Genomic DNA, 16,334 nt, shown 5'->3' on the forward strand with positions numbered 1-16,334 from the left:
AGATCTTCCCAGTGTTGTCAGACCTCATGATACAGTATCAAAAACTACATTCATTAACATTGCATCAATCCAATCAGAAAATCCTTTCCGTGTTAGGAAGCTGTCTAATTTATGACATAATCAAATTTCCCCAAATTTTAAATTTCCAGTATTTGTGAAAAATTTTAGACATGCAGAAAAGTTGAAAGAACTGGAGAATGTCCTGTGCCCACCACGTAGATTTTACAGCTAATGTTTTTACAATACTTCCTTTATCACTTGTCCATGCATGTATACATTCTAATTTATTTCAGAATATTTTTATATTGACTTTTATCTTTTTCTTTTAAAAAGCATTTTTTCCCAACTGTCCCAGTGGTCTAATGGTTAAGAATCCACCTTGTAATGCAGATGGTGTGGGTTTGATCCCTGGTTGTGGAACTAAGATCCCACCTGCCGCAGGAGCAGCTAAGCCTGCAAGATGCAACTGCTGAGCCTGTGCGCCATGACTCCGGAAGTCCGTGCGCTGTGACTCTGGAAGTCCATGCTCCCGTGACTCTGGAAGTCCGTGCGCCACAACTAGAGAATCCTTGCGGCCTAAGGGAAGATCCCACATGATGCAACTAAGACCCCTGATACAGTCAAATAAATAAATATTAAAAAAAGGTTTTTTCCCTGTCCTTGATTTGATTTGCATGAGTTCACTTATCTGTATTCTTGCTTAACGATAAGACATTCAGTTCTGTGGCATTTCATCTGATCGTAGCTTTGACCACATGCCTGTTAGCCTTGTTAAGTGTTTTTCTTCATGGTAGTATTTTGTAATTTGCAGTTTTGATCTTATCTTTGAGTTAATAATTCCAGAAAAATGTATTTTTATTTCTGAGCGGTTGTAGTAAGTACTTCCAGGTGTCTGGCGATGGTTGGTGGTGTTACTTTGGGGGTCAGGGAGTGTGCGAGCTCCTGTCGGGTGTCCGGGGTGGGTCTCAGCCAGGCCGCGTCATCGGCGGTGCTCAGTGATGGAGGCGGTGACGTTGTGCCACCCAAGCACCGGGGTGAGGCGATGAGGCGGGAAGCAGCGCACAGGCATCGGGGGCGCCAGGCCTTTCCTCCTCTTCCGTATCATGGGCCACGGGGTCAGAGTCACAGGTCACGGGGGCTGTGTGTTTACGCAAGTGCGTACTGGTCTAAACACTACCTGCATCTGAGAGTTCGAGTTCACACAGGAGAGGTGGGGTCTGGGTCGTGAAGGAGGGACATGCACCCCACTGTTGGAAATCAGTCTCAGTTGCCTTCCTAATGTATTTGATTTCTTCCACTTTAGGTAAATCTTAAAATGAGAGAGATAACAGAGAAAGAAGTTAAGTTAAAACAGCAGTTATTGGAAAGTCCAGCTCATCAAAAGGTAAAGGGTAAATTTCATTTCTCCGGAGCGCTCCGTTGCCGTAACTCCCAGTCGTAGAGAATCGTGTCCGTGTGGGCTCCCTGCTTGTTCTTCCATTTCACTCGCCAGGCAGGGACTGGGTACCCTGGGGCCCTGCCCTGGCGGCGGGGCCTCGGCAGCCCGCTGCCCTTTCTTCCAGGCAAGGGTGGCCTCGTATTGAACTTGGGAGGGTGGCGGAGTGAAGGGAGGGTGTAAGGGTCACCTGAGGGGAGTCAGCACAGGAGGGGACGTTCCTGGCAGCCAGAGGTCCCCTTGGGGCCCTCGTGGGCCCTGCGTCCAGTGTGGGCTTCAGGAGGGTAAATGTCTCGTGTCCAGTGAAATGACACTTCCCTCCTGTTTCTCCCCTTTTGGGGGACGGGGGGGCCAAGTGTGTGTGTGACTGAGTCCCCGTTCCTCCGTGTGTGCACACCGTGGTGGCCGGGGCTGCGGTCGAGAGGGCCTCCTCCCGCCCTCTCCCGGGCCCCAGGGATGCTGTTCGCGGGCCCCTTACCCCGGCCACGCTGCCGTGAGCCCCCCTCAGCAGACAGCTTGCCAAGGCCCTCTCTGACTGGGCTTGGCACCTGTCCTCTGAGGGCCTGGCCCACACGCCTCCAGAGGCTAGTGTCGTGGTGGTGCCCGTGGAGCCCCCTGGGTCCCCTGCAGTGCAGAGCGTCCCGGGCCACGTGCGCTGGACACGTCTCGCCTCTCGGGACCAGCGCACCTCCCCTGTGAACGTGGCGTGTTGAGTGTCTCGTCTGTCCTCACGGGGACCTGCCTGCTGACTCCTCTCCTGCCTTCCTTCCCTTGCTTCCTGAGCAGTCTCCCTCCAAGTGGTACTGGAAGTTAGTGCCCGTAAGTGGACGCCGCGCGCACCCGGCCGCCCTCAGACGGCTGTCTGCCGCCATCACTTGCTTCCATTTCAAGTCGCTCGCACCTGTGTCTTTGTTTGAGTGTTCTCCCTGGTGGTTTGTTGCACTTCCTGCGGGGCAGGGCTGTCCCGTTCTGGGCAGAGTGGACCGTGGCGCAGCCCTCCCAGCTCCAGGGAGGCCTTCTGTAGCCGCTACCCAGAGCGTGGTTTGCCCACTTTCTTGGGTATACGTGACAGACAGCTTCGTGCTTCTCCTTTGAAGAGGTAGTTTCCTGCTTTATGTGATGAACCTCACGGTCAGTGACAGGATCCATTCCCTTTCTTTTTTTTTTTTTTTCTTCATTCCCTTTCTTATCAATTCTAGCAGGAATGGCCCATGGCATGATTTGCCCAGTGACCCTGGGATTTGTTCTTCCTGGTGACGTGGTCCACCGGTGACTATTCTGGAAATGGACCCAGTTTGGTACACCGTTTCCCACGGACAAATACTTGGCACTCCAAGTGCTGCCCTTTAAAATGAAGTTCTGGAGAACAAATCTTTTTGAAGCTCCCTTATTTTTGCCTGTCCCTTTAGTTTAATTGTTTGCATCAAATGGTCCTTAGGATTCGATTATAAAGGAGATGCGGTGGATATAAACTGTCAGTGGGATCTGCATGGACAGTGACAGAGTCCGCTTTGTGGCTGATGGATAATTTCACTTCTTTGAAATGTAATAATCACAAAGAGGGGGAAGGCCTATTTTTTTTTTTTGAGTGATTATGCATCTCTTAACTTGAAAACTGAAGGCCAGAGAACAAACTGTGAAAGCAGGTCCAAGGTGTATGAGGACCGTCAAGGGTGCGGGTCCCCTGGACGGAGGGTGTCAGGTGGGACGAGGGCCTCACTGGGAGACGTGGCTGGGAGCAGAGCCCTCAGGGTCTCCTCCTGGGTGGTCGGTCCCCTTGGCTGCCCCAGCGCGCAGCCCGCTCGTCGGCAGCGGGCTGAGTGTGGGCGGGCCTGGGGCTGGGAGCAGGGCCCCCTTGAGGGGCGAGGGCAGCTCCCAGACCCAAGGGGTCAGCGCTTTCCCCAACGCAGATGCACACCATCCGTCCTCTGAGACACCATCTGCTTTCCTGCATGCTGTGCTCTGCCGCGTGCTGTGTGTGTCTCTGTGTGTGCGTGTGCAGGCTGGTCGGGCGCATGCCTCGGGCTGCACGCGGTAGCCCCTGGGCCTGGCCCTGGGCGGGAGCCTGTACCAGGCGGAGAAACAAGTTAAAAGTCCCTGTGGAAACTGGTGGGAGTGGTGTGCCTTGCACGGGCCCAGGTGGGGCGTGTTCTGTGCACACGCCACTGCTAACTGCCCGGCGCTGGCCCTCCCGGGGTCACTGCCGGGGGCGTTTCCTTCAGTTGATTGACTCTCCCAGGCGGCTCCCGGAAACCCGCTGTGAACAGCACGGGCTTGGTCCCTCAAGCCGGCACTGTGCTCTCCTGCCCTGGGGAAAGCGTGGCTACAGAAATGCCAGGCTTACCTGCACCGCAGGACGTGGTCACCTGGCGGGCGGCCTGTGTGTCCATGCTCTGAACAAGGCCCAGTTACAGGGCGGCACCTGTGGGCGGGGGCTCCGCTCTGAACCCTTGTTCCCTGTCGATAAAGACAGCGGTACAGAAGCCTTGGGAAACGTGCTTATGTTTCTTATAGCGCTTCACATGGCTTCAGATTCCCGATTGCCCGCGCACTTGAGGGGCTGGTGAGTGGATCAGACAGCTTTCTGTCTAAGCTGGTTGTGGGAGTTTCTCAGACTCTGTGTGAATGCTGCCTTGTGTTTTTCATAGTGTCGAGATGCATGCTGCTGGTTCTGAGAAAGACCAGTCATGTGGGTCTTCCTGGCGCAGGGCGTTCACCACGCAACTTGTTTTTCATCCATGGACTGTGTGCAGCCCCTGGCAACATAGACGTCTCCTGCCTCCTTCCCCGGGGTGCCTGGCCCTCAGAGTGAGATGGCCCCGGCGTCCTGAGCAGCTCACCATGGTTGCCCGCTGTGGCCAGATAGCCCGGTTCCCTGGGTCTGGACGCATGTTCCAGGCAGAGGGTGTAAGCCCGACCACGAGGCTTTCCCGCGTGGTTGCTGGTATTCTGGCCGTGGTCCGGCCGGCTGCCTGGACGCTGGCCACATGCTGCCTGGACGCTGGCCGAGTGCCAGCGCCATGCAGTGACCGGCCCTCTCTCCCCTGCAGGTACGCTACCGCCGGGAGCACCTGTCCGCGCGGCAGCCACCCCACTTCCCGCTGCTGGAGGACCTGATGCGGGACGGGAGCCACGGGGCGGCGCTCCTGGCTGTGGTCCACTATTACTGCCCGGAGCAGATGAAGCTGGATGGTGAGTGTGGCCTGCGCCTCTTGAGGGGACCTGGGAGCTGGAGGGCATGTGGATCGCCGTGCAGGGGATGAAGCAGGCGGCAGTAACCCCAAGTCCTCGGCGTCCACTGGGGCAGCGCGTGGAACAGATCTGGCAACAGCATGCCTGGGCTTGGCCTGCGTTGTACCTGGTGGGGAGCCGGGGCTGGGACATATATGGTAGCGTGTTCCCTATCAGTGACTGGACTTACGTCTCGGGATGGCTAAGAGCTAGTCAGTTCCACTCCAGTGGAGGTAAAGCATCCCGAATGTGGTTTGGGAAGACAAGTGCAGAATCCAGCCTGTGGACACACCGGGAGGGACGCCTGCCGGCCTGGTGTCGGCGGCATCACCAGGTCTTGTGTGTCGCCACGGTGCCTGCACCAGGGCGTGGGGAGAGGCGTGAGTGATGCCTCGAGCAGCACCGATGGGAACAGGGATGCTGATGTGGGTTTGCTTTGCGCCCTCCTCTCTGACGTGGAGCGGGGCGGGGGCGTGAGTTCCATCTATGTCCTGACCGCCGGCTGCACAGGGAGTGTCTATCAGGCTTGTGGCTGACGCAGGGCTGACCGTGGTCCCGCCCCGATCCAAGTGCAAGCAAACGTGCTGGGCTTGGTAGTTTGTAAAACACACAGCTGACTTTGAAAGAGAGGGTGAGTTTCAGATTCCGGGTGGGATCCCCATCTTTAGTGAAAACCCTTGAATTGGCACCTGATTGCCCTGGGCCTGGTAGGCCTCTGTACTTGTGTGGCCTGGGCCACCTGCCATGGGAGCTGTGACCAGCGTTCTGTGACGACTTGGGGGCACCCCCTGCCAGTGGGACAAAACCAGGAGGCCCGTTGGGTGCCCACGCCTGGGGCTGAGGGGGATCTTTCAGGGGGAACTGGCCACCAGGCTGCATCCTGGGTGGGAAGGAGACAGATGTGCGGTGAGTTTACGTGAGATCGAGTCAGGACTCGGGAGACTTGTGGGTCTCACTTAGAGTGCCGCAGTGTGGAAGTGGGCCACCGCCGGACCCCCGCCCCCGCCCCCGCGGGAAGGCAGCAGGCAGCGAGCTGGCAGCCGCAGCAGGCAGCCTTGTGCAGACAGACGTCCAACGGCGCGCAGCACTCACCATGGAGACCTCGGGGAGAGACTGGAAGGGCGCGCTTGTGTGCGTGGGGGCCTCCCTGACCCTCGGCACCTCCTGCGGCTGCCTCACGGCTCGCTGCTTCAGTAGTTCTGACTGTGGTTTTGTCCAGCCTGCTTCTCACCTCTCCTCTGGGGTCTGGAGACAGAGGTGCCAGGAGCAGAGAGTCTGTGGAAGCACAGCCTGCAGGAGGGAGAGCTGAGGCAGAGCTTACGGACGGGCTTAGAAGCGGCACGGGGCGAGATGCTGGAGGCGCGCTCGTGGCCTACCTCGTAAGACCGCCTGATGACACGGATGGGAACAGGACGGCTGGAGGGGGCTCGAGCACAGGGGCGCAGGCCGGGCCCAGCACGCCAGCTCACAGGAGACCCGCCATCTTAAATGAGAGTGCATGGAGGCGTTCACGAAAATGGGCTTGATTAAGGCCACAGAAGAAACCCCAACCGATTCCGTCACAGCACAGCAAAACGAGAGACCGGCAACAGAAGCGCGCAGCATCTCTCTCCAGACTGCTAACGTCTTGAAGGCGTGGAAGCCAAAGAACTTCCTCTAAAGTGTCCCATGGTCTACCTCGGAGTCACAGTGGGGTTCCCTTCGGGGGCTCGCCAAGGGCAGCTGTCTATCCGTCCAGCTCACTGATGCACCCCATGCTGTCCAGGACAGCATGGAGTTTAGTAGATGTTTGTGGAGTAAATGAGCGACATACATGCCTGAATGCACGGGCCGTGGCTCAGATGGCTTAAAGGGAGACTTGTTGTCTCAGCTCCAGTACTTTAGCCACCTGATGCGAAGAGGCGACTCATTGGAAAAGACCCTGACGCTGGGAAAGATTGAGGGCAGGACGAGAAGGGGACGACAGGATGAGATGGTTGGATGGCATCACCGACTCGATGGACTGAGTAAACTCTGGGAGTTGGTGATGGACAGGGAGGCCTGGCGTGCTGCAGTCCATGGGGTTGCAAAGAGTGGGACACGGCTGAGCGGCTGAACTGTTGCCTCAGTGCATGTCCTGCAGAGCAAGGAGTGTGAACATCAGTTGCCGGGTTGATCTCAGTGCATCTGATGATAACAGAGAAATAAACCTAGAAAAGCTGAAGGGAGGAGAATGAAGAGCAGCCTCCTGGCTCTGCTGGTCAGAAATCATCCGAGCACAAGCAGGAGCCAGGCTGAGCTGCAGGTTCCGCTGTGGGGGAGGCGGTCCCCCTGACTCTGGACATGACCGCTGGTGGGAGGGCGGAGCAGGGGGTGCAGAGGAGGCCAAGCGAGAGCCCCGGCCGCCCCCGGAACCGACGACCCTAGCACCAGGAGCAGGGCGTGAGAGGAGGGATCCGGCCTTTCCCTCCCAGTGGGAGTCAGGGCCCGATGTCCCCGGCCACACTGCCCAGGGTGCTGTGTCTGGGACACACCACGTTCCCTGGGTTCCGGTGGCATGTGCTGGCCTCTCTCTTCTCTGACACCACTGCTCTTTGCTTTATGACCAACCGCTGACTGGGCTGCACAGACATCGGTCTCCTGGTCTCACTTTTAACCCCAGCGTGGTCGTCAGATGGAATTTCTGGCCCTGCTTGTCGGTTGGCAGATTGGCGTTGTGGTGCCGGGGGCCTGTCTCCTTGCGTGGGGATGGCCTCCTGGATTCTTGCTTCGTTCGGCATACCGACCCATTCATCATTCTGTCGCTTTGATTGCCCCAGATTCCTGTGTGTCTCCCTTTGCCTCAGCTAAGCACGGGGAGCTGGGCAGAGGGGCACAGGTGCTGATGCTCTGTGGGAACCTGGCACCTGGCATGGCCCACAGCCTGTTGGGTGGGGGGACGGCCAGCACAGACTGTGGGGCAAGCGCCACCTGTGAGGGGTGAATGCAGAGGGACCCCGCCGCACGTGTGCCAAATACCATGCCTTGGATGAAAGTCGTAAGAGTAGAAAAGCAAAATTTAAACACTTAGGGAAAAAAATAGGAAAACATCGTTATGACATTGGTAACGGGATGGATTATTTAAATTGCAGAACAGCGCAAGTAATAGAAAAGACTCCTGCATTTAACTGTAAAATTCACTGTGGTGACAGAGAAACACCACAGACAAAACTGAGCGATAAAATATGCCACAAACAATGTGTGAAATAAACATAAATTGACAGTGGATTGCCACACTGTTGCTTTGTAACCAGCGTACACAAAGAATTCCAACAGTCAGTAGCATTTGAAGAACCCAAGGGGAAGTAAGAGCAGGCTTTTTGCAGAAGAGGCTGTCCAGGCGAGCACACGACCCAGCACAGGGAGGGACCAGATGCTGCAGGCAGGCTGGGGGTGGACAGGCCAGGGCCAGGTGTGGGCAGCGTAGCTTGTGACCCCTTCTGGAAGGGTTCCTGGTAAAGAGAACATGCAAGTTTGGTTTTTCCTAATAGTGAAAATTGTGGAATCCTAAGTGAAAGTGAAGGTTGCTCTCTCGTGTCCGACTCTTTGCGACCCCATGAACTATACACAGCCCATGGAATTCTCCAGGCCAGAATACTGGAGTGGGTAGCCTTTCCCTTCTCCAGGGCATCTTCCCAACCCAGGGATTGAACCCATGTCTCCCACATTGTAGGTGGATTCTTTACCAGCTGAGCCACCAGGGAAGCCTGGAATCCTATATAGCTATTGGGAAGTTGTGGAAACCTCTTAAAGAGATGGGAATACCATCGTGGGAAAAGACCCTGATGCTGGGACAGATTGAAGGCAAAGGGAGGAAGGGGGCGGTAGAAGGTGAGACGGTTAGATGGCGTCACCGACCTAACGGGTGTGAGTTTGCGCAAACTCCAGGAGACGATGGAGAACAGAGGAGCCTGGCGGGCTACAGTCCGTGGGGTTGGAATGAGTTGGACACCACTTAGTGGCTGAACAGCAACAAATACAGCTGTTGAATGACGAAATCTGCTCACATCAGCATAGAACCATTTGGAGACATAATTCCGGGTCTGGGGGAAATCACAGGCCGCCACCTGCTAGGCATGGCTTGTTGTCGTGAGTGCTGTGTGCAGTCTGCCAGGCCGCAGTGCGCTGTGTCCATGATTCGTGGGGCAGGCCTCACGTGCAGACGCCCAAGCGACAGGTCCCAGGGCTTAGAGGGTGCCGCCTTAGGGGAAGGTGGGTCGGCACTGGGTGCTTTACCAAGAGAAAATAAGATCTGGATCAGAGAGGGGACGATGCTAACACTTGTTCACTCGGTGGAGGGTACCTGGGAGTCTGATCTTTATACTTGTAGTATTTCGCAATCTGAATTTTAGAGTAAAAGGAACATTTCTTAGCGGTATAATTGTTACTCAACTTATGAAGGTTTTCTCTTGAGAATTCACACTGTCAGGGTGTTGCCACATAGGACAGAATTCAAGCATGAATCCCATTCGTGTGTGAGATTTCTAAACCACTGAAAATGACTTCTTAGGAGTAAAGCTATTTTAAAGTAAGTTTCTCAATCCTGATTATTTACAGGCAGAGTTACATCGCCAGTACAGCCACTTCTAGTTTAGCCTTGGGTGGTATCTGGGTGTTCTGGTCTCTCCTGAGGGTGGGCCCATGTCCCCCTCAAGAGCCTGTTGAGTGGCCCAGCGTGGGTGTCCGTGCTGGAATTTTCTGGCTGAGGGTCTGGCATCCTGCAGAACAGCATGAAATGGAACAGTTGTCCTACTCCGGGTGCAGACAGCCAGCAGAGGGAGCCCGTGCTCTGCGGGTCTCCTGACTTCTGTGATTAGCAATGTCCCACGCATTTCCGCGGGACGAGCCTGGCGTTTTCCGTGCTGTGCTCCCCTCCCCCACCCGTGGAGACTGTCACTGGAAGGACTCGGGGGAGAAGCTTGGCTCCATGTGCAGCCGGGTCTTTCTAAACCGCAAGGCGGCAGCCACAGTCCATGCTTAGAAGCTCGGGTGCTGTCTGCCTTCAGCCGTCAGCGGTTGGCTTCAGGTCCTGGGGATGCACCTGGCTCGCTCTTGGTGTCTCCTGTCTGCATTTGGCATCATCTTGGCTGTTTAATGATGCTGTTTGCCTCTTTAAGTGTCACCTCTGTCTTCACTGAAAATGGTTTTCAGTGAAAGTTGTATATGTATGTGCGCACGCAGATCTGTGTGCATGCACATCACGAAACAGCACATCTTTATAATAAATTGTAGTTTTCTTTTTTATCTATTAGATATATGCTTGAAGGAGGTGACGTCGATGGCTGACAGTCTGTATAACATTCGGCTTCTGAGAGAATTCTCCAATGAATACCTTAACAAATGCTTTTATCTCACCCTAGAAGATATGCTGTATGCTCCTTTAGTGTTGAAGGTAATAACCAGTTACCAAAAGCACATTTTTAAAGCCACGTGGGAATGAGCTATTTACTGTGTCCTTGATCTTTTCTGTTTTTTCTTTTAGCCAAATATTATGGTTTTTATTGCCGAGCTATTCTGGTGGTTTGAGAACGTCAAACCAGATTTTGTCCAGCCCAGGGATGTTCAGGAACTGAAGGATGGTGAGTGGCAACCTTCCGTAAATAGCAGTGCTCAGGAGGTGTGGTTACAGGCTCCTGCCTTTATGCAGCAGTGGGGTTTAATCAGGGCCTTCTCTAGGGAGTATCAGGGAGCTTGACAGACTGAGCAGTCTGCCTCCGAAGTCCAGATCTGACTGGCCACCAGGACTGTCACTGGCACCGTCTTTCTTGGACCAGTGTTCTGGGGGCAGCTTCAGGCTGGGCCTGACCTCTACCCCTGAGCCCACAGGGGCTTGAACTGCAGTGACCACTGAGGCTCTTGGTCACAGTCTGGGCCCCCTGAGGGTTTGGCTGCAGGGTGTCCTGGTCAGTTCCATCCACAGGCCCAGTGAGGAGGCTGTGTGTTAGGGATACGTGTGCTCTCCCGCACCGGTGCTCGCTGCTCTAGTCTGACTTGGGTCTTTTGATTTTAGTACTTATTTTGTTAAAATATTTGTTTTATTCGTTACAAAATATGCCTCATGACCTTGAAACCAGGTTTTGTTTGTTTTTTTTTTTGAGAAGTTTGGTTTCATGTAAAAGTTTTGTTTTTAGTACTTACAAAAACGAATTTTTTTTTCTTAAAGATTCTTCTCGCTGGTGTTGTAAGTAGTGGTAAATAACAAGAGTGTTATTTTAACATTGTTTTTGCAGCTAAATCGGTGTCACACCCCAAAAGCAGCCGGCCCCCCGTTCCCATCTCCAATGCCACTAAGCGCAGCTTCCTGGGCAGCCCTGCGGTGGCAAGCCCGGCCGACCCGCAGGCCCCCGCCCCGCCACACCACCTGCAGCTTGGGGAGCCCGAGGCCCCGTAAGTCCACCCCGCCTCCTGCTCCTGCCCGTCTGCTGTTCCCATTGGGGTCACCTTTCCTCAGGGCGATGGGAAGCTGCGGGGAGTCGGTAGCGAGGACCTCCTCTGTGGGTGCTCCCCATCGCCCAGGTGAGCAGGGTAGCCTTAACACGCACTTGAATTTGCTGTGGAAACTTGAAGCCTGTGGTATGATCGGCCGTGAGCAGAGGTCAGTGTGTCTGAGCTGCAGTCCGGATGTTTATCCAAGTTTGAATTCTTGATCTTGGCACATTTTGGGTTCATTTTTGCAGTAATTAGTTTTCCCAGGGAGTCTGTGAATCTTTTGCAGGTCGGTGTGAGTTCATGCTGGTCTGTTTTTGAGTGTGAAGATCGGCAGCTGGTGCTTTTTCTCTCCCGTCCTGTCTGTTTAGGGGGAAGGCAGCCTCTGCGTTCAGCCCAGCACACCCTTTACTGCCGCTGAGGCAGAAGCAGCAGAAGACGGTACAGGGAGAGGACCCCCCGGGTGAGAAGCACCCCCCGCCCCCCGCCCTCTCCCTGGAGGGCGTTACATCATAGTTCACAGTGAGCAGATTCATCACGAGGTAGCCATGTTGGTTAAGAATACTGGCAGAATGCTTTTTGCGTTTTATTGGTGTACCTTAGAAATTATAGTCTTTACGGTGACCATGTTAAACCTAATGAATAACGTAAAGCATGGCATTATATCTTGTCAGAAACTTACACTTTGACATTCACTGGTTCTTTTAATTGACATTGACATCATTTATTGATAAAGTGAAAGTCACTCAGTCGTTTCTAACTCTTTGCAAACCCATGGACTATGCACAGTCTATGGGATTCTCCAGGCCAGAGTACTGGAGTGGATAGCCGTTCCCTTCTCCAGGGCATCTTCCCAACCCAGGGATCGAACCCAGGTCTCCTGCATTGCAGGCAGATTCTTTACCAGCTGAGCCACCAGGGAAGCCCGAGAATACTAGAGTGGGTAGCCTATCCCTTCTCCAGCGGATTTTCTTAACCCAGGAATCGAACTGGGGTCTCCTGCATTGCAGGCAGATTCTTTACCAGCTGAGCTACCAGGGAAGCCCATCATGTATTGATATTGCCATGTAATTGACATTCTCATGATTTTATGACCTGGACTGAGTATACGTTACCTATTGTCGAAACCATGGAAAATTGTATTGGGATTGATTATTTGCTTCCCTAAGCAGTTTTGGTGTGCCAAGTTATAATGCATTTCCTCGAGAAGTGGTCATTATATTGAAGGAATTTCAAGTGATATAAAACTGCTCTACTTAACGCTGCGCTCATTCACTGTTTTCTCCAAACCGCAGACCAGCGACACCGATCCAATTCCTTAACCCGAGCAGACAGTCAGCCCCGAGGAGCAGCCATAGCATGGACGGAAAAGAAAAACAGGTGACCTGTCCATGTTTCCAAATGTGTTTCTGCGGGAAACGTTGGTTAGTCTAACAGAGCATTGCCCCGAATGTGGTCTAGAGACCCCAGGGTACGTCTGTTAGCAACGCTGCTGCTTTCTGCCCTGGGCGGTGTGGGGTCCCAGCAGCATGAGTCAGTCAGACCCGAGAATCTAGCCAGAGGCAGAACTGAGGCCGCTCCTTACACTCTGCCCTGGCTTGTTTTAGAAAACATGGCCACAGCTCATGTAATGGATTTCTTATCGGAATTTTTAATCATTTTAAAAACGTCTCAGTGCAAATTCCTAGGGTGTTACATGTGGACTCGTATTGATGAATCCGTGAAAGCTCGTTGGGATCCTCAGCGTGGTTACGGGGGGCTGGGCCGGAGTGTCTGAGGATTGCTGGGCTGAAAGGCTCCTGGCTTTCCTGTGCCCAGGAGCGTTGTTCTCGCGTCCTGTAAGAGTAGGATTTTCTCTCGTGACTCGTGTTCTCGTCACTCACGAGCCTTTTGCGGAGACGTGACGTGTCCCATGGCCTCTCTCCCCACGTTGCAGGCCTGTGTCTCAGCCAGCGCCCTTCGCCCTCCACCACACCGTGAGCTGTGACATGGACCCCAGTGGTGGTGACAGCGTCAGCCTGGCCCGCTCCATCAGCAAGGACAGCCTGGCCTCCAGCGTCGTCCACCTGACCCCGCAAAACCAGCCCCAGCCCGCAGTCCTCAGGACCGATGGGAGGGGCCTCCTGAGCAACGTTGACATCGAGGATGAAGATGAGGAGCTCCTGGCCATCGTGAGGACGGACGTGTCTCGCCAGGGCGGTGACCCTGGCCCGATGGCCGGTGCCCGGTCTCCCCAGAGGCTAGCAGACGCCTTCGAGAGTAAGCCTGACAGCTTCTTCCTGGAGCCGTTGATGCCGGCCGTGCTCAGGCCAGCCAAGGAGAAGCAGGTGGTCACCAAGGAGGATGAATGTGGAGAGGGGCGGCCCCGGACCTTCACGTCCAGGAGGTCTGGCGATGGCCACCAGCCTCTGGGGCGGAAGAAGGCACCTGGCAGTCTTGTTGCTCGGGACTTGAACAGGACTTTCACCCCCATCTCCTGTTCAGAGATGTCTGCGGGCTTTGACGCCGTGCCCGCTGAGGTGGGGCCCCAGGTGGCGGGGGACACGCATGGCGGGCCTCTGGCCGGCAGCGGTTTTGATCCATCGTCTCAGGGACCGTCCGCCGATGGCTTCTTCCTTCATGTAGGCAGAGCCGACAGGGATGCAGAGGGCGGGCTCTACATGAGCTGTGCGCGGAGCCCCGGCGCCCTCGGCCCGGACAGCTGGGCCGTCCTGCCGCAGGACTCTGACTCGGACGCCGCAGACCTGGACGAGGCCGAGCGGGACTTTGCCGGCGAGGACTGGCGTGCAGTGCGGGCCGGGTGCGGCGGCGAGGAGGAGTCCGCGAAGCTGCAGCAGGACCTGCAGGTGAAGGAGCACGAGCACAAGGACGACGCCAGCGGCCGCGCCAGCCCGTGCCTGAGCGCCGCCTCCCAGGCCAGCAGCGCGTCCGCGGCCAGCGCGAGCGCCAAGATGACCAGCTTCGCCGAGAGGAAGCTCCTGCGGCTCAACAGCTGCGAGACCAAGTCGAGCACGAGCAGCTCCCAGAAGACCACGCCCGACGCCTCGGAGAGCTGCCCAGCCCCGCTGACCACGTGGAAGCAGAGGCGGGAGCAGAGCCCGAGCCGGGCGGGCGGGGACCACGCCAGCCTGCTGGCCTCCGAGCTGGTGCAGCTGCACATGCAGCTGGAGGAGAAGCGCAGGGCCATCGAGGGGCAGAAGAAGAAGGTGGAGGCGCTGTCGGCTCGGCAGCGGCTGCAGCTGGGCAAGGCAGCCTTCCTGCATGTGGTCAAGAAGGGCCGGGCCGACGCCGCCCAGCAGCCCCTGAAAGCGGGGCCCCTCGCAGGGGAGCACGCCCAGCACAACGGGGACGACTTCCTCAGCAAGGAGGAGGGCCGGGGAGCGCTGCTGGGGTCTCCGGACGTGGATGGGGAGGGCCTGGCCCTCGTCCAGCCTCATAAAGCCCGGGACCCTGCCGGCCTCCCCGAGCTAGAGCACGGCAAGGCGCTGTCGGCAGTGCTCCTGGAGGACGGGGAGGGCGTGGACATGGGCGAGTGCGACCTGTCCATCGAGAAGCTGAATGAGACCATCAGCACGCTGCAGCAGGCCATCCTCAGGATCTCCCAGCAGCAGGAGCAGCTGCTGCTCAAGTCCCCCACCGTGCCCTCACCCGGGCCCCGCAACGGCTCCCAGGACCCCAAGGCCAAGGCGGCCATCCACTTTGTTGAGCCGCTGTCTCCGACGGCCCTGACCGGCCACCGCAAGCCCCCTCGCCTCAGTCAGGGCCGGAACGCCCGGTCGGGGAGGCCGGCTGAGCTGAAGGTGCCGAAGGAGCGACAGCAGGGTTCCTCCCGGAGCAAGACCCCCACCCCTGGCCTCGAGACCGCCCTACACTTGCGGTCCTTCCCGCCCCGGACGCCCCCCGAGCCGGGCTGGGAGGGGCTCGCTGAGCCTGGGAGTGAGGCTGCGGAGAAGTGCGTCTTCGACAGCTACCGGCTGCACGACGAGAGCAACCAGCGGACGCTCGTCCTGTCATCCTCCCGTGACGCCAGCGTCCTGTCTGAGCGGCGGGGCTCCAGGGAGGGGCTGGGGGGCAGCGCAAAGGAGGCGGCGCTCAGCACCCTGACTGCGCCTGGGAAGGAGGACGTGCCGCTGGATGAGGCCCCGCGCAGTAAGGCCAGCCTCATCGAGGTGGACCTCTCTGACCTGAAGGCCCCCGACGAGGACGGGGAGACGGAAGGCCGGGACAGCTCTGTGGACCTTGGCAGCGAGGGTGACCAGAAGCCAGGGGTCGGCTTCTTCTTCAAGGTAAGGCTCGTGGCATCCGCGTCCCACGGTGGGCGGGCCATCACCCACCCTGGTTGTGCGGAGCCGCTGCTGCAGAGGCTGTGGGGGGTGGGGGCTGCGGCTCCCTGGCCACTGGGTCTCTGCAGGGACCCAGTCTCCCAGAGCAGCTAACCATGCGCCAGCAGAGCTTCTCCTCAGGCCCCGAAACAGGAATTTTGTGTGGTTTTGATGTGTCACGAGATATTTTTCTCGTGATGGTTTTCCAACCACATAAGAAAGAAAGCTTAGCTCGAAGGCTCCTCAGAGCAGGTGGTGTTTGGCCTTTGGGCTGAGGTTGGCTTCTCCCTGTTGCAGTCTGGGCAGGTGGAGAAGTTTCAGGAAACATCTTGGAGCTTTTTCTTCAGGAGGAAAGGGCAGTGAGCCGTGAGACTCTTCTCTGTCTTGAGAGCATCTCCTTCTGTCCTGGCCCTCGGGGGCAGCTGACACCGACGGAGCGGTGAGGGCCGCCCTGTCAGGACACACAGGCCCCTGCTTGGCGTTCATGCACTTCAGTTGTAAACACATTTCAGCTTCTGTTGTGGAAACGTGCATGTGGTTTTTCAGGCAAATAGAGTCCGTGTCGGCACACTGAATGCCTCTTGAATGGCGCGGCTTGTTTCCTCTTTGCATTTCAGCACCTCTAAAGGTGTGCTCCTTTCTCAGTTAAAAAGAGCGAGGAAGCGTCTGGACTGCGTTTCCTGTTCTCAGTACGTTAAGCGTGGGGCCGGGGGTCCCGCGAGGGTCCGTCCAGCCGCTCATAGGTGACGTCTGCTCTGCAGGACGAGCAGAAGGCGGACGACGAGCTCGCCAAGAAGCGGGCAGCCTTCCTCCTGAAGCAGCAGCGCAAGGCCGAGGAGGCCCGCGTGCGGAGGCAGCAGCTGGAGGCGGAGGTCGAGCTCAAGAGAGACGAGGCACGGTAG

General features: G+C 56.5%; 1 protein-coding gene across 3 annotated transcripts in view; it reads left to right on the forward strand.

Annotated features, from left to right (window-relative positions):
* The window catches only part of CAMSAP1 (calmodulin regulated spectrin associated protein 1), a 44,257-nt gene that overhangs the window by 21,221 nt on the left and 6,702 nt on the right, over positions 1-16,334 (forward strand). For 2 of the 3 annotated variants that reach the window (XM_055399522.2, XM_055399524.2), the window contains exons 5-13: positions 1,304-1,384; positions 4,486-4,627; positions 9,937-10,076; positions 10,167-10,263; positions 10,915-11,071; positions 11,482-11,573; positions 12,406-12,490; positions 13,047-15,396; positions 16,194-16,330. In XM_055399522.2, coding sequence (XP_055255497.2) covers positions 1,304-1,384; positions 4,486-4,627; positions 9,937-10,076; positions 10,167-10,263; positions 10,915-11,071; positions 11,482-11,573; positions 12,406-12,490; positions 13,047-15,396; positions 16,194-16,330 — 3,281 coding nt within the window. Of the gene's footprint in view, positions 1-1,303; positions 1,385-2,221; positions 2,255-4,485; positions 4,628-9,936; positions 10,077-10,166; positions 10,264-10,914; positions 11,072-11,481; positions 11,574-12,405; positions 12,491-13,046; positions 15,397-16,193; positions 16,331-16,334 lie in introns of all 3 variants that reach the window. The other variant, XM_055399523.2, reaches the window with a different exon arrangement.

This window comes from Moschus berezovskii, chromosome 11, assembly GCF_049115385.1.
Source record: "Moschus berezovskii isolate FMDL1 chromosome 11, NW_MosBer_1.0, whole genome shotgun sequence".
NCBI classification, from domain to species: domain Eukaryota; kingdom Metazoa; phylum Chordata; class Mammalia; order Artiodactyla; family Moschidae; genus Moschus; species Moschus berezovskii.